The sequence below is a fragment of the Vespula pensylvanica genome, chromosome 7 (genome assembly GCF_014466175.1).
Source record: "Vespula pensylvanica isolate Volc-1 chromosome 7, ASM1446617v1, whole genome shotgun sequence".
Taxonomy (NCBI): domain Eukaryota; kingdom Metazoa; phylum Arthropoda; class Insecta; order Hymenoptera; family Vespidae; genus Vespula; species Vespula pensylvanica.
Window position 1 is genome coordinate 7702469 of NC_057691.1, and position 27197 is coordinate 7729665.

Consider the following 27197-nt stretch of genomic DNA (forward strand, 5'->3'; position numbering starts at 1 on the left):
AGAGAGAGAGAGAGAGAGAGAGAGAGAGAGAGAGAGAGAGAGAGAGAGCGCGAGCGAGCGAGAGCGTGGCACATGCCGTTGACGTGTATGACTCTCGTGATGGGGATGATCACGGACTCCTGACAGGACATTCGGCTGGTTGGTAGGACGATAGATATCAAGCCGTTTTAACGTAACTGTCGAGTGGACGCTTTCGCTTCTCTGAAACTGACACTGATGGCTTATCTCGTTCTCTCTCTATCTCTCTTTCTCTTTCCTTCCTTCTCTCTCTCTCTCTCTCTCTCTCTTGTGCGCGCGCTAGTCGATCCGTCGGTGATACACTAGAGACCGTCGATATCGTCCGACGGAGTCCTCGAGGAAGATGATAGAGCGAGAGCGAGAGAGAGACGAGCAGATTAATTTGGCTTTGATCAAAGAGTTCCGTCCCAGCTTGCTTCGTTGAGATTGAGAGACGAGCTCGGATCTACGCGGTTACGTTGGATCGACGTTGAGTACCGAAGAGTACGACTATCTATCTCTTACTAATTGCGTTTGTGTGTACCCAGAATACTTTGCTTTTATACGTCTGCTGACTTTGATTTTCGTTTACTGTCGTCCATGTGTACGACGTAAGATAGATTAAAATCAGATCGTTAAAGAGATCGATTACTTACGTGCGTAGATATTCACATGTATATGTATATATATATATATATATATATATATATATATATATGTTGGAAGACGTAACATCGTTTGAAACTAGTTAATAATGATATATAAATTAATAAAACGTTTCAATTATTTCCGAAAGATAGAGCGATGTTTCACGAATCAATGACCGTAATGTACTGTCGTGTGGAAGACGAATTTATTTTCTTTTCGCTTGTGTTTATTTTCGCTTGAGTACGACCTTCGAGCTTTGTTATCTACGATCTATGTGTTACGATCGAAGGTTACAAGTATTGTATTTTATTTTAACAACAAAGGAAAAACATTAACACGTATATTTACGTATTCTCTCTTTGATTCGAACAATCAAAATTATTACGCTTTATCTATACGTTAGACGATGTTTGTTAAATTTAATATATTTTTTTTTTTTTTCAATAATTATGAATTCGAAAGGGTAAAGAGAACGTCTCGCGGAAGCTTCGATCATCCCGAGTACACGACGACAGAGCAATAATGTCGTGGTTAATCTGTGGTACCTTCGTCGTACGTAAAGCAAATCAAATTCAATCGACAAAGCATGCATGCACCAATTAGCGTTTCGATAGGAATCCTTGCTTTGATCAACGGTACTGACCACTGGACTAATCTCGCTCCTAACCACCGAGTACATTTACAGATTATTATTAGACTTGGTCGCGTACTACCATCTTCGAGGTTACCATTATTGATTCCGATCGAAATTTAGACGAATGGATAAAGAAAAACGAAACAAAGAAAAAAAAAAGGAGATGATCGAACGACACCATTCGAAGTAAACTTACTAATTTTTCAAAGAACATCCCAGGGCATGTAATCACCGTCTGTAACTCACCGTCTGAAACAAAGGAAAGGAAAAGAAGGTTAATTACGACTAAACCCAAGAATGAATTTAATTAAGTCGTTAATTCGCGTGAAATGTTGGCTTTAATAATCATCCGTTGTGGTACAAAAGGCTTTCAACGGGGCTCCATCTCGAGTATGCAGAATCTTGTTCGTTATACCTTATTCGAGGGTGAACTTCAACTTTGCGTGCTACGTACTATAGGAATATAGTAGAGATATAAGTAATGGATGCTGGCACGTCGAGTACCTTTTATTATGATGAATGACGACGGGCTTTTCCAAGAAAGTAAATAACGCTGTTGAGGGATGAAACTTGACCGTGCAAATACATCGCCCAAATGAGATAGATATGTTTTCAGAAAGGACACTCCTCTTATCGATTAATCTATCATCGCGTATAGATATTCGAAGGGATATCAATAATTTTAGTTTTCCCGGTTTTCATATTTATCGATCTTGTTGAAGAATAGATTCGGATAGGATCAAACGATCGAGTTGAATTTCTCATAGTCCAGAGTCAGGGAGAGTGTATTCGAGGCGACAAAAGCGTTTGCTATTGTCTTGTTACGTAATCGAGAAGATCTTGACGACGTGCGAGGATAAAGGTAGACGGGCGAGCGTCGGTGCGGATAAAGGGAGCAGAAAGGGTCAGAAAGGCTAGTCCATTGGTGGAAGGGTGGAAGAAGGTTCGTTGATGCGCCCTAATAGAGAACGGTAGAGAAAGAGAGAGAGAGAGAGAGAGAGAGAGAGAGAAAGGTGATCTTCCCTTTCCAAGGCCGAGATACTCGTCCAAGCACAGGCTCTCTAATCTACAGGAGAACCCTTTCAGGTTTTAGGGGTGGAAGAGTGCAAACATTTCCCCTTCTCGTCATTTTCTACCACCACCCTTCACCTTTCACCCTTTCCTCCTTCTCCTCGTATTTTCTACCGTCCTCGTCCGAGATGCTTTCCGCTCGATCTCGCGCGAAACGAAAGTTCTGTCTTGTTTTCCGAAATTAAACCGCGACATTGAAAGCAAAATCCGGGAACTTTAACAACGCGACGAAATGAACGAGTAGACAGGGAGGGGGAGAGAGAGAGAGAGAAGGAGAGAGGTGAAAGAAGTTTAGATCGTTCAAAGGGTACGGAGTCTACATCGAAAAGGATCATCTTTCTTTCGTGTCTCGTAATTAGTCTTTCGATGCTTTCGTCTTTTCTTTATCTTTTCTTTATCTTTTTTTCATCCAATCAGATTTTAAAGAAGATGATCAAAAGAATTTCTCCAACATATTTTTAAGATTCGTCATCTCTAACGATAAAAAAATATATATATATATATATAATATATATAATATATAAATATCACCAAACAAAAATATGTAGAAAATTTTAACGAAATATTCCTGGAATAAAAAGTTCTTACAATTCTTTTCGTTTAACGTAAAAGTCAACTATAAGAAGAGAGAAAGAGAGATCTACGAGCTTGCAAGTTTCTTCCGCCGATGTAGCGCGAGAGTTGTAAAGCTCGATTTAACGAATCTCTTGTCTTTCTATTCTTCTTTTTCTCTTTCTTATCAGAGAATATCAGCAGAAAAGAAGTGAAAAAGGTAAACGGAAAGACGGAAAACAAGTAAGAATAAGATTCTTTCTCTTTCTCTCTCTTTCTCGTCTCACGATTTTTCGAGTAAGCAAGCAAGCAAGCAAGCAAGCAAGCTAGTAAGCGGACTGAAACAGAGGGGTAGTAGTAGGAAGAAGAAATAGTAAACTGACGCGACAAGGGTTCTCTTTCGTTTTGAACACTCTTATCGTTATTACGTCGTTTGACGACCACAATGCCACGAAGAGTATTGGCTGCGGTAGCTGAAAGAACGCACGTGTTGGAGAAAGAAAGAAAGAGAGTAAGATAAAATAAAAAGAGAAAGAGATCGTGAACGAGAAAAGGAGAAACAAAAATCGTGAGAAAGAGAGAGGCTAAGTGTATTCAAACGCTTGAATGTGGAATATAACTGAAGGAAGAAAAAGCGAGTGTGTATGTGTTTGCGCGTGGGTGTGCGTGTGCGTGTACGTGAGTGTAAGCAAGTTAGCGAGAGAGAAAGAAAACGAATCCTTTTCGCAGTTTATTCTTCCTGAAGCAGGATAAGGGGTGGTAGAAAAGGGATCGAGACTGGCAAGTACCAACGTCAATGGGTACTACGAGAATGAGAGTGAGAGAGAGGGTGAAGTCTCGTCATTATTTTCTAGCAAAGGCCAGGCATAAAAGCAACGATGAATAATTATCACGAGTGCTTAAAAGTAAGACAAACAACTAACCGCGCTCGACTTCACGTCCAAGTGGTGTATTTAACAAACAAACAAGCAAATAAACGAACGTGAAAGCCCTACTACGTTCGGCTCGTTCCGCTTGGTTGGTCAGGCTAAAAATGCCGGCGAATATCCTAGTCCAACCAAATCTCGTGGGACGTTTGCGTTCGAAATATTTACATTTTTTCTACTTGGGATTTTCGATTTATCGTAGGATCGATATGTTCATTTCGACATGTTCGAAGTTTTATAATTCTTTTTTTAACTGACCTAATTTATGATTATAGATTTCACGAATTTTTCTTTTTAATTCACATCTATCTATCTATCTATCTATCTATCTATCTATCTATATATATATATAAAAAGAAAATTTGCTTTTATCCCAACTACTCGTACGTTCTTGTCGTCCGTCCGTTGTCGCCCTTTTAAATCGAAGGTAAAAGCTGGAAAATCGAGAATTTATCCGGAAGATCGGGATCGAAGAGAGAAAGGGGAAAAATTTGTGGGGAAAGGGACAAGAGAGAAAGAGAGAGAGAGAGAGAGAGAGAAAGAGGGAAGTGGGTGGAAAGTAGAAAAGGGACGGTTCGTGCACACGCCGAACGGCGTATATACGGACATACGAGAATGGCTTAAGAGTCGTAAAATTTTACGATGCACCTACATCGACCCTCCATTAGCGATGCCTTCTCGATTCTCACCTTGGCCTGGTAACGTACGCGAGCCTTTTTCAACGCCGCGTTTACCACAACCGAAATGCCGAAGGGTTGGAGAAGAAAAAGAGAAAGAGACGCATATAAACGTATAAAGTAACGAAAATAAAGAAAGAAAGAGAGAGAGAGAGAGAGAGAGAGAGAGAGAAAGGACGACGGAAGGGCTGATATTATGGAGTTAGACCTTTACGCTATTAAATGTAAGGGTATACTGTGCTTCTACATTAAGGAATAAAATAAGCAAAACTTGGAAAGAAATAGAGTGAAAGAGAGAGAGAGAGAGAGAGAGAGAAAGAAAGAGAGAGAGAAAATGTAAAAGAAAACTTAACGGTTAAAAGGAGAAGAAACGAGGAAACGAATAAATGTAGTTACGTATAGAAAAAGTTAGGCGGAGATAGAACGACATGCAAATAGTATGTAGAGGGTTTGAAACATCAGAAAAAGAATAAGAGAGAAGAAATATAAGGTACCGAGTATAGAGATAGAGAAGGAAGACAGACAGACTGACGAACGAGATAGAAGACAGGGTGGAAGAGGGAGAGAGAGACGGAAAGAGAATGGAGACTGGGTAGGTAGAGAGTTGATGGAGGAACTGGTAAGAAGCTGGAGATGGAAACGGGCTGGTAGATGCTAAGGGCACGACCCGATCTCCGAGTGGTAGTTCCCCTTTGACATCATTTAGATAAAATACGGAGGCTCTTCCCGGCCTACGATTACCCTCACCACTTCTTCCCTTTCTCTCTCCGTTCCCCCCTCGTCCTTCATCAAGCAAACTCCTCTTCTTTCGTTTCTCCTCGAAAATATGATGTCTTGTGAACTTTAACAAGAATGGATATTTTTGATCTTTCGAATTGAAAAGCGCGTTTTCATATAGATCTTTGCCTTTTTTTTTTTTCGTTCATCGATCGTTTTATAATGAAAGATACAGAGACATTAAAGAGATATCTTATTCATAATCAACTGGGACATCGTTTTTTTTTTTGAGAGCTGTATATATACATAAACCACGTTGATTGAAAATAAAAGTAAAAGAATGGAACAATTCATTTTCTATTCTGTAATATTTTATAAAAGAGTGAATGAACGAGAATATCTTTATCTCTTTTATTATTTTTTTCTTCGAGCATCCAAATAAATCGGTCGACGAGCAGTTTCTATAATGAGACTATATCTGCCATGCTTTCAGAAAAGATCACGTCGGTAATATATCAGACTGGTGTATATTCGAATAAGTGGCACGGTTCGAGATTACCGGTGGAAAAGGATAAGATAGGAGGGTTGGGAGGGAGAAAGAGAGGGATTCGTAGGAAGAAGGAAAGTTAGCGACACGTCCAAACTTATCTCCCCTCTGTTTAATTTAACGTTGCTTCGAGTTAGCCGTTAACGCGTTCGCAACGAAACTCGAGCGTTCACTCTACCACCCCCAACCTCTTTCTTCTCTTTTCCTTTTGTTACCCTCTCCACTCCTCCACCTCCATCTCCATCTCTACCTCCACCTCCTCTTCCACCTCCTTCACCTCCTTTTCCTCCTTCTTTAACTCCGTTTCCCTGTATGTGTATATCTATATATTCTCTTTTCCTTATTCTCTCACGATTCGTCGTCCACTCGGACTTTTTCTTCTATTTGAGTTCGTCGACCCATTTTTCTTCTTTTTCTCTTCACTTCCGATTCGTCCTTCTACTTTATTGGTACTCTTCTTTTCTTCCATTCCAACTCATCCGTTTTCTAAAACCTTTTCTTCCTTATTTCGTTTAGCCGTTTATCTCCTTTTCTCTTCTTTTTCATCATCTCCGAGTTTCTCGTTATCTTTTATTCCCTTTTTCTTTGGTAAAATCGTACTTTACGAACGGCGATACAGTAGTCGTGTTCGTACAACTTCGTAATACCTAACAACGATACTCTCTCATTCGTTTCGTTATATCGTTACTACGAGACCGTTTCGCACCATTTACCGTCTAATTTGTAGCTCGCCAAGTTGGCGCGACCGAAAACTTCGAATAAAGGTGGAAAATGGCACCGGGAAATTACGATACGACCAATGCCGGTGGACATTAAGGAAAGATCCGAAATCCTGATTTAACGTGACTTGATTAAACGATTACGCTGATCAAGTAAAGCTTTCTTCTTTATCTCGATGAAACTAAAAAACGGAAAAAGACAAATAATGAGACCAATGTAATATTACAACGTGATTTATATTCAAAATTCAAGATTATTATAAATTTTATAATACAAAAAATTAATTTCTCGATTCATTCGCCTAGAAATCCAACAACGATTCGTTAATTTATGTAGAAGAACGAGAGATAGATAAATAGATAAACAGAAAGAGAAAGAGGGAGAGAGAGAGAGATGGAGAAAGAGAGTACGATCACCAGTTAGGCTCGTTCGAAATGATCGCTTAATTTCCGCGTATTTGAGCGCGAATAATCCGTTTAGGGAAGGCATTCGTTATTGCGAACGTACGAACTCGTTTACGGGATCCTTCAGGATGCTGAAGTGGAGCTAATCGCATACCCTCTCCTTCTCTCCTTCTCTCTCTCTCTCTCTCTCTCTCTCTCTCTTTCTCTCTATTTCACATACGTACATAGATGCATGTATACAAGAAGAGTACACGTATACAAAATTCTCAACGAGCTGCGGCATCCAAACGAATCGACCGAGCAAAGCGGAGTAAAGGTAGACACACTCGTCGAGTTGGTCCAGACTGGATGCTGTACGGTATTGTAAATCGTTGCTGTTTCGATGTACTGCTCTGTTGTTTTCTCTCTCTCTCTCTCTCTCTCTCTCTCTCTCTCTCTCTCTCTCTCTCTCTGTCTCTGTCTCCCTCTATCTGTACCTCTCTTTCTCTCTCTTTTTTATCGAGCTTTTCCGGTTTACACGCTCATAAAATGGTTGGTAGAGGTGCTTTCGACGTGGTGTGGTCGTTCGAGTGGAATCACTTGTACAAGAAAGAGCCATGCCGAAATCAATCGACGTTGGAGAACAGTGTATTCTCTCTCTTTCTCTCTCTCTCTCTCATTCTCCCTCTTTCTCTCTTTCTTGTTCACATGATTTGGTCAAAATTTTTCAGAGATACTATACTCTTCGAAAATTATCAAAGATCTTGCGAATACAAAAATAGAAAGAAGAGGGATACGCTTTAAATGGCGAGATACTATCGAATGAAAGAAACGTTTCATTATTGAGAAACGACCTCATAAACGTTCGTCTGCAGAAGTCCAATTCGTAATAAGACTCACACTATCACACTTGGAGTTTCCATCCTATCGCGAGTAAAGTTTCTCTCGTTCGAGGAAACGAAAAGTCAGCGGCAGATCTTGCGAGGGTTGTGAAAGAAGAAAAGCGAAGAGGTAAAAAGTAGAGTGAGATAGAGAAAGACAGAGATAGAAGATGGAGAGAGAGAGAGAGAGAGAGAGAGAGAGAGAGAGAGAGAGAGTGGGTCGATGAGGGGGAGTAAAGAAGAGGGGAGGGGATGGAAGTACCCAGGGATCTTAAGAAAACTCGCAATATTTACTCAGCGGAAATCAGGCACGACGTAAAAATACAAATCGCCCTAATCATTATTTACTTTACTTTACCCGGAGCGTCGCGTTCCCCTTCTCCTTCTCTCCTTCTCTGCTTCTCTCTCTCTCTCTCTCTCACTTTTTCTCCATTCCCTTTCTGAAAGGACTGGAACCCTTCAGATTGGAAGTCGACGAGAGTAGAGAACTTTTCGACCTTTTAGTGCGAGCTCTAAACGTCGATTTGCAATAAAACGCAGAGTTCGAATAATAAAAAAAAAGAAAGAAAAAAATGAAGAAAGAAAAATGAGAAGATAGAAAGAAAGAAAGAAAGGAAGGAAGGAAGTAAAAAAAAAGGAGGAAGAAAAAGGGAAAAGGGAGAAGCGGAGAAAAGTCTGATTAAAGACCGAGATTCCTGCGTCGATTCTGGCTGGTAGGCAAGTGCTAATTTCATTAAGGTACCCTGTTTCTAGCCTCTCGTCTCTCTTTCCCTTTCCATTCTACCTTCGATTCGATGATTCGATGAAGTAGTCTTAATCAATTATCGTACTCCCGTAATACCGAGCTTCGGAGTTGAAAACGAGTGGAAAATTCTGGGCTGACTTTGACTATCTTTGGGATTCGAACTAAATCGTACGCGAAAATCAAACCCTTTCTATATTCCTGATGAGATAAGATCAAATCGAGCGTGTTTTTTAAGGGTCTACTTTTTTTTCTCTTTTCTATCTATCATACGAAGAATTTCGAGAAAAGATAAGAGGGTGTATATACGCGTGTGTGTGTTTGTGTGTGTGAGGAAGAGAGGGAAAGAGAAAGAGGAAAAGAGGGAGAGAGAAGGGACCAAGAATAAAATTTGGACCCGCGTGTCCCGGTAAGAAAAAAGCTAGTCCAGAAAACGCCCCGAATTTCCTCTTTCAATTTCGCAGGCACTATTCAATTTCCTGGGCCCGCGGCTAAAGGATGGTGAACCGTTCGGATATTTTTTTCTTTTTTTGGCTTTGCTCGTTCGCTCGCTCTCTTTCTCTTTCTCTCACTCTTTTTCTCGTTCACTATCGCAGAAGACCATTCTTCCTCCTTCCCTTGGTGATTGCTGGCTCGCAATCCCAGCCTCGACTTCTTTCTTTCTTTCTCCGAGTTTGACTCGGAAAGAGGAGAAATGGTCCTGCCACGAGTAACGCAGTTAGGCGAACGCGTGGCCAATGAGCCATTTTGTCTCCGACCCCTCAGGACTTATTTTTCATTCTTTCCTCGAAATGTTCGCTTTCTCTCACACTCAAGACGATACAATCCGACTTTCTTTGTCTCTAATAGAAACGAGCGTGAGAAAGAGAGAGAGAGAGAGAGAAAGAGAGAGCCGATTTTCTTTCTCTTTTTTCTTGATTATCTCAGATTAAGCCGAATCCTGAGACAGGCGACTGAGATAAACTTAAAATAAAAAAAGAAAAAATGAAAGCAGAAAAGAAAACTCATTGAGATATATATCTTACCTAAGCCTAATTGAATCCTTCTTTCTTTTTATCACCAAAATTGTCATATTTTTTTGTTTCCTTCGAGGTAAGCATTTTCTTTTTTGTATCCGTTTAAATTTAATTACAGTTTGAGAATTAAGTTCTCGTCAATTAAGAAGACATTTTCGTTCGTTAAGATAAACCAAAGAATCGACTCCATTCTCTTTTCCTTTACGACGTGGTATTTGACGTGGTGTACTATCGTGGATAGTAGAAACGAATCGTAAAATCGTTTACGGTAGCATCACCAGCCGTTCTCCATCGATCGATCGAGCGTGTCGAACGTACCTACTTACATTAGTTCTGTCCATTTTTCTTCCACTTACGAGAGACTGTTCCTACATCGTTTTCGATGGATCGAGATACGTTGAGAGGCAGTAGAATTTATATGGGATCGTCCTTCCTCTCAACCGGATATTGTGTTTCACGATTGGAGAAACTAGTCTTCTACATTAACGTTATAATTAAAGGATTTCTTCGAAGAAAAGGAACGAGAACGAACCGATGCTTCGTTACCTCTTAAATCTTTCTTCCTTTTTTTTTTCACGACTACGTTCTCTTTGAAAAAGTATAACGACGTCGAAAGAAAATGATAAGTGAAGTAAAAAGAAAGAAGGAAGACGTATCGGTGAAAGAAACAATACTAACGGACGAAGCCGATTAAACTTATATAGAAATTCGAAACAGAACGGAAAATTCTAAAGAGTTTCTGAGAAGTCGGAAAAGTGTGTGTGTAAGAGAGAGACAGAGACAGAGAGAGAGAGAGAGAGAGAGAGAGAGAGAGAGAGAGAGAGAGATTTGAACTGGTCGAGAGAAACTGCATCTATCGAGAATGGGATTATACCGGAGTTCTGATTACGTAGTCTCCAAGTCCTCCTGGTCCGTTCGTTCTTGATCTAAACTTAATTAGCTTGCCGACTGCAGATAATTATCTCCAACATTCGAGAGTACCAGTCTCTTCTCTTCGTCCTCGAATTCTCTGTCTCTCTTAAAATATCTGGACATCTATACTATCGAATCGTATACAAACATATAACGTTATATGTTATCTATTTCGCTACCGTGATTGATTTCCCGTTACGAATCCCGAAGAGAGATGATTGATGGCGTGGTTATCCGCAACGTTAAATGTATCAAAAGAGACATAGAGAATCAGAGACAGAACCGATCTATCTCGACGATCTCATGTTATGAGTAAAACTAGATGTTGGGAATGAACGATGTTAAATTAACTTTTCGAAATATATTGTTACAAGAAAACACATTTTTCCGTCTCCTTTTTTTTTCTTTAATTTTTTTTTTTTGGTTTTCAGATAAAGGAAAATTTATCGGGAATAAATTTTTCGAACGAGAACTTCCTTTCTTTCTTGTCCTTTCTTTTCCTTTTTTCTTTTTCTTCTTTTTTACTTCTACCATCGAACGACAATTAACAAGCTTTCTTTTCTTTTCTCTTCATAAATTCGCCGATAAAAAGTTTCGGTGATAGTCTCGCGTGTTCATCTCTCGCGAACGTACGTTCGCCGTATTTCATGAGAATGAGAGGATAATTAGTTGGAATAACGGAAGATAAAGCGGCGGCCATTACGTAAGCGATGCAATAAATGTAAATCAGGTGGTCGAGGAAGCGGTAATAATTCGCACTCCAGTCCATTCCCTCTTCCTCTTCTTCCTCCTCCTCCTCCTCCTCCACCTCCACCTCCACCTCCTTCTCCTTCTCCTCCTACTTCTGTCCCTCTCACTCTTCGTGCTTCCAAAAACACCGACGCGTCATCCGGCTCTATTATCGTCCAGCGATCGTACATACATACAAGCGGAGGCTCCTCTCTCTTTCCCTACGTAGGGTCGGCCCTTCCGAAGTGGCTGCGATTAAACGCGTCGAGACGGCCGTAAAAAGCGACTTCCTTTCTTCCTTCCGTTTGTTTGCTTCCTTTTCTGATTTACCGTCGGCATGCGGACGCTCTCGAGCGTACTTGCCCGCACTAGAAATCTTATTTGTTTGGAAGGAAAAAAGTGTTGTAGGTACCTTTTTCCTAGACCGGTCGCGTTGGTAAACGCGGCTTGTTTTTCTGGTCAACCATAATTGAGTTTGGCCTGCCAAGTTAAACAAACGTAAGTTTTTTTTCTCTTTTCTCTTTTTTTTCTTCACATACATACACACACACACACACACACACACACACACACACACACACACACACACACATACATATATGTATAAAGCAACACGAATAAAATATTTGTTTTCTTCACATACGCATACGCACATATATATATATATATATATACATATATATACATATATATATATATGTATAAAATACGAGCAACACGAATAAAATATTTGTTTTATTGCATTTCGATTGTTCTATTAGTTTCGAAAAACAAATTAAATATACAATATATTTTTCAACGTGAGAAATATTGAATAAACAGGCTTTATGAGGTACGCTTCGATGGCGTTAATGAAACACCGACCGCGGAAATTTCTAAAATGAGAGAATATCTGTAAGTCTTGAAGCGAACTCGGAGATTTCAATTTTGAGGCTTAATGAAACCACGCGGAATCGATTTGCGTCGAGCGGATGAGCGGGACTACACAGGAGCAAATGTTTGAGTCGTCGTTCTGTTTCATCTGGAGGAGAGTAGCAAAAGATAGATAGAGAAAGAGGATGAGGACGAAGTAGAAATTCACGGTTGGAAACGGATGACACGCGGCAGGAGGTAAACTCGTCCTGCCAGAACAGAAACGAGCTATGCTACGCAATCATAACGATCAAAATCATAACTTCCTCCGACCTCCTGCTACCTCTTTCCCTCTCTCTCTTTCTCTCTCTCTCTCTCTCTCTCTTTCTCTCTGTTTCTCTATCCGTAACCATGCTTTTACAATCACGCTGTTTGTTATATTATTTGTAATCAACCGCAATATTTGGGATCTCTGAAATGACAAAAACTCAGCAACATTTGTTTCTGAATTTCCATACAGGAACTAATAAATGTTCTGCGAAATTAACGTACTACTAGAAAGCGATTAACGTACGAGTGGTTTAATCAACGCAATCTATTGCATCTCTTTCTGATTCTTAATTAACAAAACGTATGATATTTTCTACGAGGTTCTTTATGATTTACGCTCGAAATACACAAGTTTTTGTATTTCACCGAGAAAACCAATAAACACTGGTAATCGAGCTATTTCACGTTCCGAATATACATACCTAACACCAGATTACATTTTGATGGATGACGAAAAAATTTGTTCGACCATTGCGGAATGAATGATATAAAATTATGAATAACGACCAATCAATGTGAGCTTTTTTCGAAACGCATTAATGCAAACGCGTATTCGTAAACTCTCCTTTTTTCTTTTTTTTTTTTTTTTTGGTAAAGAATAAAAATGCATACGAGATGATACGTGAAACACATACGTTCTCATTATTACTTTAACGTAGCGTAAAATAGCATATTACGAACAAAGCGATAAAAACTGTATACTTACGGGAGATTTGAAATTTCGTTCCCTTTTACAGAAAGTAACGAGACGAACGGTTCAAATTCAATGCCACTTGGCAAACTAACGAAGCAAGTAATGCACGGTATATAGTTGACTGATAATATACATACCTAATATCATCCACTGAATTTCAAAGGAATTCACGAGACGACGATAGCTATTACGGAAATGGTTTCTACGATGTAAAAATACGTGTAGGTTTGCACGTAACACTGGACTTTCTTCGACTCCACTCGAAAGAAACAAGGATCGTCTGCATTGCGTCGGGGCAATGTCGTTCTTAAAAAGGATAACTACTTGGTGGTTAACATTTGTTTCTTTTATCGTTCTGTGCATTATGAGGGAAGGAAGAATGACGAGAAATAAGCGAATGAAAGAGAAAGAGAAAAAAGAAAAGCAAATGGAAGGAAGAGCAAGGATAGAAAAACTCTGTTTCTTTCATTCGTTCTTTTTTTTTCATCTTTTCTCCTTTTCTCTCTCTCTCTCTCTCTCTCTCTCTCTCTCTCTCTGTCTCTCCCACTTTCTTTCTCTTTCTCCTCTCTTTTTCAGAAGGTCCTCCTCTGTGCCAAGACCCGGGCCACCAGCAACGGTGGGTGCTTTACATTGAAGCACAATGCAATGGGCGTCGTTATGGCCGAGCGGAGCCATAAAGACTGCCGTCTCACTCGACGCACAAAGCACGCTATTTTGCCACCCTTACCTACTTCCAGAAACTTATTCATCGTTCTACCTACTTCGTCTTCCATTTCTTTTTCCTTTTTATGCATTACAACTTTCTGTGTCCTCTCCCTTTCGATGACGATCTTTTATTTCTATGGTATATTCAAATTCGTTACGATCCTTTCTAGATATCTATTATTTCTTATTATCCTAAAGAAAATTTCATCCTAATTATTTTTCGATCCAACCACCGCATTAAAAATCTTACAAAGGTTCTTATAATCGAGTAGTAAAGATCAATCACCTATCACGACGATCGGACAATACTCATGGATTACGGATACGTTGTGGTCATCGAACATGTCTGAATCGTATGGAAAAGGACGTTTTCCGTTTTCCGAGGGGGAGGATAAAACGGTGGCTCTCGTCGAGTGGCCATCGAAAAGGACGACAAATCATTCCGTTAGCGAGCGGGAAACCATTAATCGCATTCCCCTACTCCTTTGCCGTTGGCGTAAAAGCGTCGACGACAACGGGCCGAGGAAAACGAGGAGGAAGAGAGGAGCGAGGGGGTAGCTGATAGTGGGATGAAGAGGGTGGTAACGGTGGATGGTCGATGGCTTGGCGATCGACGCCGTATAAACTCTCTGGCTGGCTGCTTTTATGGGCCTAATATAAAGGAACGACCTCGGTCAACTATCTGCCAACAGCTAGACAACGTTTTATGAACTCCCTGTCGCGATAACATAACATAATCTCTTCTTCTTCTTCCTCTTCTTCGTCCTCTTCTTCGTCTTTCCTATACCCTTCGTCCTCTTCCCTTCTCCCTTTTCCTCTTCTCCTTGCCTTGTATCTTTTCATACCGAGGAGACAACCATCGTCCTCGCGGCTAAGATGCTTTTCCACCTTCTTCATTCTTTTCCCTTCTATTTCTTTTTATCTTTTTATTCGATTTCTCGATGGTTATTTCGTTTTCTTCTTCTCCTCCTTCTTCTCTCTCTCTCTCTCTCTCTCTCTCTCTCTCTCTCTCTTTCACTTTCCATGATATTTTCTATCTACTTCGTCGTATATCGAATGCCGTATCTACTAGAAAATGGAATAAAGCTTGGACCGAGTCCTCCCGCCTTTTGAGAAAACGAACGTCAACAAGACAGTTATACTGAGTTCGTATTAGTGGAACAAGTATAGAGTCGTGTGTTTTACGATCGATCGGACTAACATCGATCATCATTTTACGAACGAGCCGAAACTCTGATATAAATTTCCCTTCTTTCTAATCTTTAGATTTCAACAAGACTGATTATAATTTATCGCACTATTCTCCTATTTCATACATCATAGCCGCACGTTCCCATTTTTAACTTTCACCTTAGTGACCTCCTTTTCTTTTCGCGAACGAGCTATTGCAAAATTGAAGAACTACTCTTTTTGAGAACGAACATGTGAACGTGTCAACGTTACGGACAAAAGAAATTTTCCTCTTGTTTCTTTCCTTTCCTTTCTTTCTTTCATTCTCTCTCTCTCTCTCTCTCTCTCTCTCTCTCTCTCTCTCCCTATCTTTTTTTCTTTCATTCTTCTTCGTAGGTAGGCAGTCGAGACTGCTCTCTGTGAAAATAAGCAGATTTGAAAAAATTCTACAATAACATTTCCGAATCCACGCGAGTGGGATATATTCTCCGTCCTTGTTTTATTTTTTCCTTCCATACATATATACACATGCGCATTCGTACACACAGACACCCGCGTACGCGAATATGCTCAACGAGCCATTGTTTGCTCATTAGTCGAAAAGGATGCGATTTTTTCTCTCTCTCTCTCTCTCTTTCTCTTTCTATCCTTCTCTTTCTCTTTCTTCCACGGCACGGTTAATTCATGAAGCTCACAAAAATTACGGCAAGATACGCAACGCTCACGCTTGGATTACTTAAAACCAGTAGCCTTCTCTCTCTCTCTCTCTCTCTTTCTCTTTCTCTCTCTCTCTACATATCTATCTATTTATCTTCTTTCTTTCTCATTCTTTCTCTATATCTCTATTTCCCACGGTTGAGACTAGAAATTTATTCCAAAGCGCAAGCTCATGTTAAACGCGTCCGCACGATATACCTACACGCTTTGCAAGATTAAAGCGTGCCATAATTCCGTTACGGATATGCATCGGAATATGTGCGTCGTGGTGAATGCGAATCAACGCCAGCATCCCATCTTCTCCTTCCATTCTCTCTCTCTCTCTCTCTCTCTCTGCATCTCTGTCTGTCTATCTGTATATCTATCTATTTATCTATCTCTCCATCTATCTGTGTTTGACCATTTACCAAGCAAACCGTGTCGTCAAACGGCAACGTACGGAAATCAGAAACGCTTTTCCTTTCTCAAAGCTCAGAGAAACGTAATCGCATAATATGAGATTCTGTTATATGTGTATGTGTGTATGTGTTTGTATGTGTATGTTCCAAAGTGTTCACAAAAATCACATCCATCCTAGTCTGTCTTTTGTATTTGATCGGTAAACATTTTATCGGCAAAGTTTGGAATTACGTTAGTCAGACGATTCCTTTAATGAGTGTACAAATACTATGGGAAGATATAAAAAAGGACAAAATTTCCAATATTTTCTTTCTTTGAGAAAAAACGAAGAAATTTCAGAAGCAGACAAATTCAGATACACTTGCGATACCACGGAAAATATATTATTATTTATTTTTGTATTACACTCGTATTACGAATTCGAGTAACTTCGAAGAATATTTCAAATAAATAAATCACGTCGTATAGAAATTAATTGAATCGACTAATCAATTTTCCATATTTACTTCTCTCTCTCTCTCTCTCTCTTTCTCTCTCTTCATCTCTCTAGAATACCCTTATCTTTCGCTTTCACGAAACGATTGTTTTGTGGGCTCCTTTGAAATAGCATGTGGTCTTTAAAATAGAATTTCTCGCGTTCTGTCGGCACCGATATATTAGCTGTGCACAGTACAGGTGCGGCGAATTCCAATCAATCCCCCTTTATAAAGGAGATTGTACGTACGTATACGTCGGGGAAAGAGAGAGAGAGAGATAGAGAGATAGATAGATAGAGAGAGAGAGACAGAGAGAGAGAGAGAGAGAGAGAGAGAGAGAGAGAGGTGCCACCCACAGACGGCATAAACTCGCGGGAACTACGTTATTCAGTGAATTTCCATGTAAACCGGTTAGACTCTGAGAGTGTCTCATAAGCTCCGCCGTTGAAGCTCTTCGAATTTCAAGTGTAAATCGTTGCAGAAACATTCGGCTTCCGAGATATGGTAGCGCCTTCGTCGACTAGAAATACTCTTCCCCTTTTGTTGTTGACGAGTAAATATCTTTCCAAATCTTTTGGAATTATCAATAAGGAAAATGAATTTTTATCGTTCATGTCTTTTTAATATATCACGAACTTATTATTAAGAATTATAAAGGGAGTGGAATTTGTAACTGGAAAGAAAAAAAAAAAAGAAGAAAAGGAAAAGAAAGAGAAGAAAAAATACAAGAGAAGAAGGAAGAGAAGTATGGAAGCGTAGAAGTACCAAAAAGAAAAAAGAAAGGAAAAAAAAAAGACAAGAAAAAAAGATAAGAAAACGCGAGACGTTGGAAAATCGGCTGGGGGTATGCTAGAAGCTGCAGTCTTGTTGCGAAGTGCATTGAGAGTGAGAGTGAGAGAGAAAGAGGTAGTAGGGAGAGAGAGTGCGAATGTGAGAATATATACTGGTTGATGTGCATATGTGCGTGCACGGATGTATGCAAGCAACCAACCGCCGCCAGCCAGCCAGCCAGCCAGCCAGCCAGCCAGCCAGCAAGCAAGCAAGCAAGCAAGCAGCCGGAGCTTTTTCAGCGTTGCGGATGCAGCCACCCCACTAGAGAGAAGAGCGTCTAGTGTCAAGTGGCAACGGAGAGAGACTCCTCATCGTCTAGCCTAGACGAGAAAGAGAGAGAGAGAGAGAGAGAGAGAGAGAGAGAGAGAGAGAGAGAGAGAGAGACAACAAACGAGAGAAAGAGAGAGAAAAAGAGAGAGAGGTGGTTACTGATTGTCGAGCCTCATGGTAGGGTGACTTAAGTAAGAGAGAGAGAGACAGAGAGAGAGAGAGAGGGAGAGAGAGAGAGAGAGAGAGACGGATAAAATGTAAGAGGAAAAGAGGGAAAAGGATAGAACGGTGCCTTGTCGCATGCAGAATCGAGGCTCGATAATCGTGATAAAACTGCGCCATTACAGCATCGCCGAGAACGTCGTCGGCACTCGAATCTCTTCTCGGTCTTTTAATTTCTTTTTTATTTTCTTTTCATTTTTCTCCTTTTCTTTTCGCCTTTTCGAAGAGAGAAGAGGTTTTTTAAAACCACGAAAGAGCTCGACCGATCTTGTCGTCGACGCCATCGTCGGTTCGCCTCGTCGTGTCCTGGACAATTTGGCTAAGATTCTTTTTTCTTTCTTCTCTTTCTTTCTTCCTTCCTTTCTTTTCCTTTTCTTTTCACCTTCTTCCCTTATAACGTTTCCTTTTTTTTATACTTTTACGCTAACTCGTTTTACGATAATGTCGGTAGCGTAGGCGAAAAGCGATTTTTCGCGCTTTTAAAAGCTCGCTTTTAATAAAGGAGAAGGCTGTCCGGTGAATCGACGATGTGGCAAGCTTCGATGAACAGGGATCGATCAGGTTGAACGAAAGCTTCTGGGAGATAATGCGAGGGTGTAAAAGAATCGTTGGGTAGGAGGGTGGAAAGTTTAAAAATAGATCGTCGACAATAATAATAGGCGTAGTATTACGTCGTCGTCCCGTGGAAGGTAATTTCCTTTTTCAGAAAAAATTGAACGATATCGCAGAAAAAATTGTCACATAACGTGTAGGGCGAAAGATGAGATCAGGCAGATTTTTTAAGTAAAAAAGAAAGAAAAAGAAAAAAAAAAAATCAACTTTTCGTAAGAACACATACATGCTCGTGAGAGTTCGAACTCTCTTACTCAATGATATTTCCTCGGCATGACTGACGTTTTGTAAATATCGAGAGATCTCTAAGGGAAAAGAACAAGATAGAAAAAGTGAGAGAAAGTTGGATATACGGAGGAGAACGTAAAAGCGTCTACCCATTAATAGTATGCATTTATTCGGAGCGTTGGAATTAGAGCAGGAATTGCGGCCTCCCGAAGTAGAAGTGGGTTGCCGACGCTTGAAAATCGCTGGGCAAGACGCTTTTGAATTATTCAATCTCCTATCGATGGAAAAGCATCCACCACAGTCGCTTTTCGCACATCCTCCCCTGAACAATTCCTATCTAACCCCCTCTCTCCCTTCCACCCTCCACCCCTCGCCATTCTCCTCTTCCGCCGTCGTTCCTTTTCTCTATCTTCTCTGGCTTTCTTTTTCTTCTTACCATCAATCCATCCTCGTCTCGCACTTTCCAGTGAAAACGACGAACCTAATACGAGTCTAGCTGGGTGCTCTCTTTATGCTCGATCTATTCTTTCCTTCGTCTCGAGTCGAACCAACGGCGAGATTACTCTCGGAGATTATTTACGCTTCTGTGATTTCACCAAAATTGAATAATCACGAATATCGGTCAGACACCCTTACGACGATATTAATTCAAAGTTTAAAACATTTCAGTTTGTTAAATAATTCAATGAAGGATTGATCGATGAAGGTACATCGATCTTATAAAAAATTATTGAGATTTTACAACGTTAATGTAGCTAATAAATGATACGATCGGAAAGGAAATAAATGAAAATTTAACGGAGCAGACTACTTTGTCTCATGACTTTCTAAAGCAACGATGGGAAAGACAGAGAGATAGAAAGACTAGACTAGACTATAATTTGTTCGTGAACGTACTCCGAAAGCTTTCGAAATTTTAATAAATATCTGAGTAACCATCAAACGTTGAGGTATTTTCAAATTTTATGTATAACGTTTCGTTTATTAAATGAGATGGACATGTTCAACGAAGCGCAAATTTTTAGACGAACAGAGAACGAGAGATGGATCGTTTTTAGTGGTAGAAAAGGGGTAGAGAGAGAAAGATAGATAGATAGATAGATAGAGAGGGAGAGAGAGAGAGAGAGAGTGTTGCATCCGTGCGGTCGGATGCTGGTCAGATTCAATTACCTCGTAGTTTAATAATTCCCCGCGAGTCGAGTCACGTAGAGAGCCGAGACAACGGTTCGCCCACGAGCCGTCAAAGTTTCAAACTTGTTTTTGAACTGACCCGTGGCTCCTGGCGCATGAGAAGCTTTCGTAAGCATCGAGCTTGCAAAGAACGAGACGCTTCGCGACTACGTCCCTCGATACTCGTAAAAGAACTCTCGTTTCTTTCATTATTAATGAGAATTAAGTATCTCCTAGGTCGTCATAAATATTTTCTCCTTGTGTACGCTATTATTATTATTATTATTATTATTATTATTATTACTATTACTATTATTATCATTGCTATTGTTATTATTATATTATGATAGTTAGTACTTTCTATATAAAATACTCGACTATTTATTTACGAATTATCTTCCTAACGAGAGTATGACTAATTAGTTTATACGATTATGCATCGTCGAACTTTCAAAGAGTAAGAAAACTAGTTCATGAAGCTTCGTCTTCATAAATTGATTCAACTAACCGTATGCTAATGCTAGTCTATTTATCTAAATTTATAAAATGAAAGAGAAAGAGAAAGAGAGAGAGAGTGAGAAAGAGAAAGAGAAAGAGAGAGAGAGTGAGTAAGAAAGAGAAAGAGAAAGCGACAGAGAGAGAGAGAGAGAGAGAGAGAGAGAAGAGAGAGAGAGACAAGGATCTCACAAAGCTCGACTCGGGCTTCTTAGAACGTAAAGCCATCGCTTAAAGGACGACAATCCCGCGGGATCTGCGTATTAATCTTCCAGCCCCTGGTGCTTAATAATTAACGTAGCACGAACTTCCTTCTCCACTCGTGGCTTCTCCGTACTATCTTCTCCTTCTCCATCTTGCGTTAATAAGCGGACACATTACCGAACATGGATAAGAAGTTATCGGATAACTTGATAAATTCGTCAAGGCATACGAGGACAGGGAGGAAAGGGTTTATCGCTTGAATAATCCTTCGATGGGCGGAAGACCGAGTGCGATCTCACGGATTAATGGATTATGGGGAGAAGTAGTAGATGGTTCGAGTAGTAGAGTTGCAAAATTAATAAACGTCTCTCGGTCGATTCGTTTGAAAATAGATATATATATATATATATATATATATATATATATATCATAAAGAGAGAAAGAGACAGAGAGAGAGAGAGAGAGAGAGAATCACGTTGTTCGACTTGATCAGATTTCTGCTTAAATTAATATGTATGTCGATGATAGATTTTCTTTTATAAATAATTAATCTTCTCTTTTCCAGAATAAATTCTGTCTTTATAAATATGTACGATTCGTCAAAAAAATTAGGTCATAGATCAGACTGAAACGGATAACTCGAAGCCTTATTTTCCGGCTTGCTGTAGTAATCGTTAAACAAATCTTCGAACACCTTTGAATTTTATTGAACGGAGATGATCTTTTCTAGATATATAATAAAATAAATTTGAAAGTTAAGTTTGCTATGTTATAGATAATCGAATCTAACTATTTGTTGGTTGGGGATAAAAATAAAAAATAAAAACTGAAACGTTTGACGTTATCCGAGTAACGTTTTTCCAGCATGGTAATGAAGTTGTCCGTTTTTACGGTTTCTCTTCCTTCTCCTCCTCCTCCTTCTCCTTCATATCTTGGCAACGTAAGAACGAACGAAGGGCGGAGGGTGGCTCGATGGTATGCGTGATGCAGAGGGAATATCAACGAGTCCCATCTATGCGTGAAAAATGATGGCAATATATCAGGAGCTACTGTGTCATTAATCATCGCGTGTAGTCGCGGCCAGTGGTAAAAGTAACAGAGCATCGTCGCGAGCATCGTCCGAAGTGAAATCCTTCGGGCGTAACCGCCTCGGGAAAAATCATCCCTCGCTTTCCTACTTCTCTTACTGCCAAACGAAAAACCACCCCTAAGATATGACTTGGAAATGAAAGCTCCAAATCCTATGGGAAGTAATCACGAGAAATTCATGTCTTATCGTTTTCGAAACGTTTAATCGACTGTTAAAGATAAAGATAGTCAGTTTGTTTATTATCTATAAACTTAACAAATTAAAATAGTTATTACGTTTTTCTAAATGGGTATACGTGTAATTGGAAATGAAAATGAATGTAAACACTCGATAAAATAATTGAAAAATATGTACTAATTTTCTTAAAAGCAGACTGTTCTAATTTGTTCTAATTTGACTTTTTCTTTTTAAGATAAACAGAGAAAAAGAGAGAAAAAGAGATAGAAAGAGAGAGAAAGAGAGGAAGAAAATTCTCGAGAATATGAGCGAAGCTTAAGCGACGACAGAGAGAAGGGAGCGTCACTTAAAAATCGTGATCTGCAAATTCTGTATCCTACGTCCTTCTCTTTTTATCTGTCTCATTCTCTCTTTCTCTCTCTCTCTCTCTCCTCTTTGCGCCCGACCATGCGATATCTTCCTTCCGAGAGTGTCACCATTTGTCGAGATTACCGCTAATACCCCGTTCCTTCCCTCTTTTCCATTTTACCAGCGTGAAAATCTAAGAAGAATTTCGATGATACGTACGGAAAGGTGCGACGCAATAAAATAGCATGCGAGTGCGTACGATCCTGCCAATCATCGTCGTTATATCAATCATTTTGCAAATACTTAATGACTTTATGGCAGATTTTTTTCAAGTCGATTAATAAAAAATTTCGCAAAAAAAAATACAGAGAAAAAAGGAAGAAAGAAATACAGAAAATTAGAAAAAATAATTAATATACTTTAGTCGATCGGTAAATAAATTATTTTTAAAAATAAGAAAAGAGAGTGAGAGAGAGAGAGAGAGAGAGAGAGAGAGAGATATTAAGAGCCTCAGGATCGAGCACCTTCGACGTGCTCTTGACGAATACTCTTGATAACGATCTAGTGAGGTGAAAGAGGGTGGTAAATAAGGGGTATCCGAACATGCTCGGTGTGCCAGAGTTTATCAGATGACGGTCATGTAAACCGATTCTCGAGATAAAAAGCTCGGCGTCTACCAGACCGGCGTCGTCGTTTGTGCTATGCTATATACATGATATACATACATATATACATAGATATATGTACGAATACGTATTACATCGACGCACGATGCAAATACAAGGTTATGTGACTTCTCGTACAAAGACGAATTGACGAATCCACGCAGATGCATATACACGCATATCGGTAAAGAACAATGCAGGTGCAAGAGACTACACACGTAAAAGTACGTCGTCTCTCGTAACACGAAGCGAATGATGATGATTCATGCGGCACGCGAGCGATTTCACGTCGTGTTTCTCTCGTATTCTTTTACCCCTACGTAACCGGTAGAGAGAGACCGACCCTCCCTGCGTGTCCGTATAGGAGTAGCTATATACGTTTGTGTATACGTAGGTAAAACGAGGGGTAAATGGGGAATAATATGCCGTCATTTGGTCTACGTGCAACAGGGAGCCAACTTGGTGGCCCAATCGATACGTACAGTGGCTTGTGAAAGTATTCTATTATGTTTCTTAACTGGTTCTATCGTAAGAATGAAAGATCGAAAGATTTCTTTCGTCGGGGTTTACAAGTTTCATATAATCAGAACTTTTGATGAATGCTCAACAATTTCTTATAAAATTGCTAATCCTTTCCAAGGTTTTAAAAATCACGAATTAATCCAAACGTAAATGAAGATAAATTCGACGTTATTGAAAATAATCGAAAGGAAGTGTAATTAAATTTCTATCAATCGACATATCTTCGATATTTTCCAATCGAAGTAATGATGAAATACTTTCAGGTACAACTGTACGCGTGGCGTGCTGGTTGCCTTCTCTCCGAAGAAAAGCGTCGTTCCGTCTTCGTCGCACCATCGTCGCTCGCTCTTTTCCCTGCCACGAAAAGGGTAAAGCCTACGATTCGCGCGTCGGCATCACAGTTATTATTTTATTTATATCTGTATCAACGCTGTCACGCCATATCGCTTCGGGAAAACATGTCAGAGATCGTAATGGTTTCGTTTTATTCGTGACTCGACGGTTTTAGCACGGAATTCGTTCTACGCCTCTCCTTGATCGAAACGCAAAAGTTTTTCTCTATGGTACATTCTCTGTGTCCTGTGTCCTGTACGTGTGTTACGTACACCGAGAACCACTAAATTACTTCCTTCGAAACGATTACATCTAATAAGAAAAAATTTGATAAGCTCGATTCGAGAGCAAGAACTTTGAAAACTTTTGTATTTTATCCGATCTCTCGAATCTCACGTTAGATCTCACATGTTTTATCTCCGATTGGCTGACGAATAAAGAGATAAAAGATGAGGAATCATTTTAGTCGACGTGACGAGCTCGTAAAATGAAACACACGTTGGAAATTGGTCGAACGATGGGTGAAATTAACCCCACGGGCAAATTAATTACGCGATATCGGCACAGCCATGGAAATAATTTGATTACGAAAAGCGTACCGTTATACCGATCGTGCTTGCAATTCCGAGGGGAGTCCAACCAAAAAATCTCGCAGTCATACATCGGATCTGTTTTTGGTAAATCAGTTTAAGGATAAGCACGTTTAATTCACAATTATTATTACTACTAATTTTCTGTATGCATATATATATATATACATATATATATATATATATATATATATATATATATATATATATATGTATGAATTATCTGTTATTATAATTTCTACAAGATCGATCGACTTCGATACCTCGAACCATTTCCAAGAATAACGTTGAACGAGCACGTGCGAAAGAGCTCTCTTAAGGTATTATAAAACGGAGAGAACATTAGCATAACCAAAACTGCACTTCGATTCGCAATAAAGGCTTATCGCAAGTACGGCAGAACCAAGGAAACGTGCTCTTTATATCGGCCATTTATTTTTCTTACTAGCTTCGAACGTGTGCTTATGGAAATTGAGCTAGTTAAGTAGCAATAAATAGCACCATTAGCCTGTTATTCCAGTAGCAGCGTGAACACAAGAGGAGTAAAAAAGAGGGAGAGAGAGAGAAAAAGATATATATATATATATATATATATATATATATATGTATGTGTGTGTAGAGAGAGAGAAACAGTAAATCTCATTCACGATTTCCTTCGAGACGGCCGCAACATACTTTACCAGCTTCATTAGAAATAGATGATGCACTTCGCGCGATTAGAGAAAGGAAAGGAGAAGATGGATCGAGTTTGCCGAGAGAAGAAAGCACAATATCACTTTTGCTTGCAGGAAAATCTTCATTCCGTTTGCTTTATCGGAAAGGCGTTTATCGGACGAGCTAGCAAAATTCGGACCTCTTTTAATTTTTAACAAACTTTACAAAACTAATTCGATCGAAATAAACTATCCTTGTTTCCCATCGATATCGTCCTGTTACATTTATTTCCTAAAATTATTAAATTTAATTAATACCAAGGTAATTATTTCGCTAGGTTGATCGATTTCTCAAACAAGATAATTTCGTTTACATGATATCAAATTAGAAGAGCTTACACCCTTCTTGCTTTCGTGGCTTCAATTTATACGATATAAATATATATATATATGTGTGTGTGTGTGTGTGTGTGTGTGTGTGTATTTGTACTATAACTACACACATAGACATAGCCGTAACTAGCCGGTATCACGGTAATTAATTACAAGAGCTTCTAACGCGACCACAAGCCAATTAACTCGCTCGAGGATGACGAAGACGACGCAGAATGATGTGAACGCTTCGAAAAATCTCCGAAAGCTCCAAAAAGATCGTGACTGCAAGTGAAAAGTTTCTCTTTCCCATTAAATTAGATTTAGAAGCTACCCCTTTAGAAGCTTCTCGTAATGGAGAGAGCGATACGAGTAACTTCGGTGACCTCTCTATCTCTCTTTCTTTATCTTTTTTCATATACTCATCGCTTATGTATGCATAGATGTTAAAATGTAAATCCACTTCTTCCGTGCTCATTTCAGAATTACGTAGCTATATCTGAGAATAATAATAATAATAATAATGATAATAATAATAATAATAATAATAATTATTATTATTATTATTATTATCATTAAATGTAGAAATGGAATAAAACGTTGAATCGCGCAAAGATAGATCATTCTATTCTCTCTACGAGAGAGATAGCGAGTAATATAGTTCGCCAAGTAATTAGAATGCCCTTCGATACCGCGAAACGTGCTTTGCCAACCGGAGAAGTTCTCTAATAAAATCTGAAACGAATAACGAGATTAAAAAAAAAAAAAAAATATAAGAAAAAGAAACGAAAAGAAAAAACGAAGGAATTATAAAAGTTAACGATTACAATTAACAATCGAAGACAAGTTGTTGTATAAACAATTTTGAAGGACGAATCGCGTATACAAACTTAACATACGATGCGTATCTAAAATTAAATTGAATCTAACTTAATAATAACGACTAAATTAAATCTAACTTAAATCTAAACTTAACATACCTGCGTATTTAAAAAAAAAAAAAGATAATGACAAAAAAGAAAAGATAAAAAAGAATGTAATGAAATCAACATATAATATTAATTAATATTCTTGATATAAAATCAAGAATATAATAAATAAAGGATTAAACATACAGATTAAATAATAATTAATTAGCCATCAGTCTTGTCACGTGCAAAACTTTATTGGAATTGTATCTGTAATCTGCGGCATATTTCCCCAGTTGCGAAGTCCTGTTGTCTCTCGTCCATCTCTTATTCCTCTCTCTCTCTCTCTCTCTCTCTCTCTCTCTCTCTCGCACTCCCGCCGAGTACCTTCATTCCCAGTGCTTCTAGAAGGAAGGATCGTAATCTGACGGCCGTACCTAACTCCGATACCGAGCAGGTTTCTAAGGAGCAGTTACTATCTAAGTACCGTAGGGTATATCTAACTCGCTCGATTTCGACTTAACGTCACGTTACCTATCGCATTAGTCTGCCTCTTACGGTAGGATAAAGCGACTACGATTGTTTCGACGAATCCCTTTCCTACCGTGACATTTGCCAAGCAAAGCAGCAGCCATCGCGGCTTCTCCTTGCTATGAGAAGCCCTTCGTTTGCAACAAAAACGTTCTATAGACTATTATCTTTAGTTACGATCGATTACTACAAGTCTTTCCATTCGATTATAATTCAGTTCTTATGTACTTCGAGAAAAAGGATAAAATTATATAATTATTAATGTTATACGTACATTTTCTCTCTCTCTCTCTCTTTCTTTCTTTCTGTCTTCCTTTTCGATGGCTCACCTCTACCTGTTTACACTACCGCGTTACGAATAGTACTGAGAGTCTGTACGAAAGACCTTGTATTACATATATGTACGTATTGTATTTATATCGGCTACAACTTTTTGTCAACATTATTGCTCGTCGTCACCGTGACGATCGTGGGGATTTAT

At 39.2% G+C, this 27197-nt stretch overlaps 1 protein-coding gene across 5 annotated transcripts in view; it reads right to left on the reverse strand.

Annotated features, from left to right (window-relative positions):
* Window positions 1-27197, reverse strand: part of LOC122630800 (semaphorin-2A-like) — a 362656-nt gene that overhangs the window by 213040 nt on the left and 122419 nt on the right. Inside the window, exon 1 of one of the 5 annotated variants that reach the window (XM_043815727.1) lies at window positions 1476-1515. The exons of the other annotated variants lie outside the window; for them this stretch is intronic. Within the exon in view, the coding sequence (XP_043671662.1) occupies window positions 1476-1493 (18 nt within the window). The 5' untranslated portion in view covers window positions 1494-1515. Of the gene's footprint in view, window positions 1-1475; window positions 1516-27197 lie in introns of those variants that run through there. 5 annotated transcript variants of the gene reach the window in all.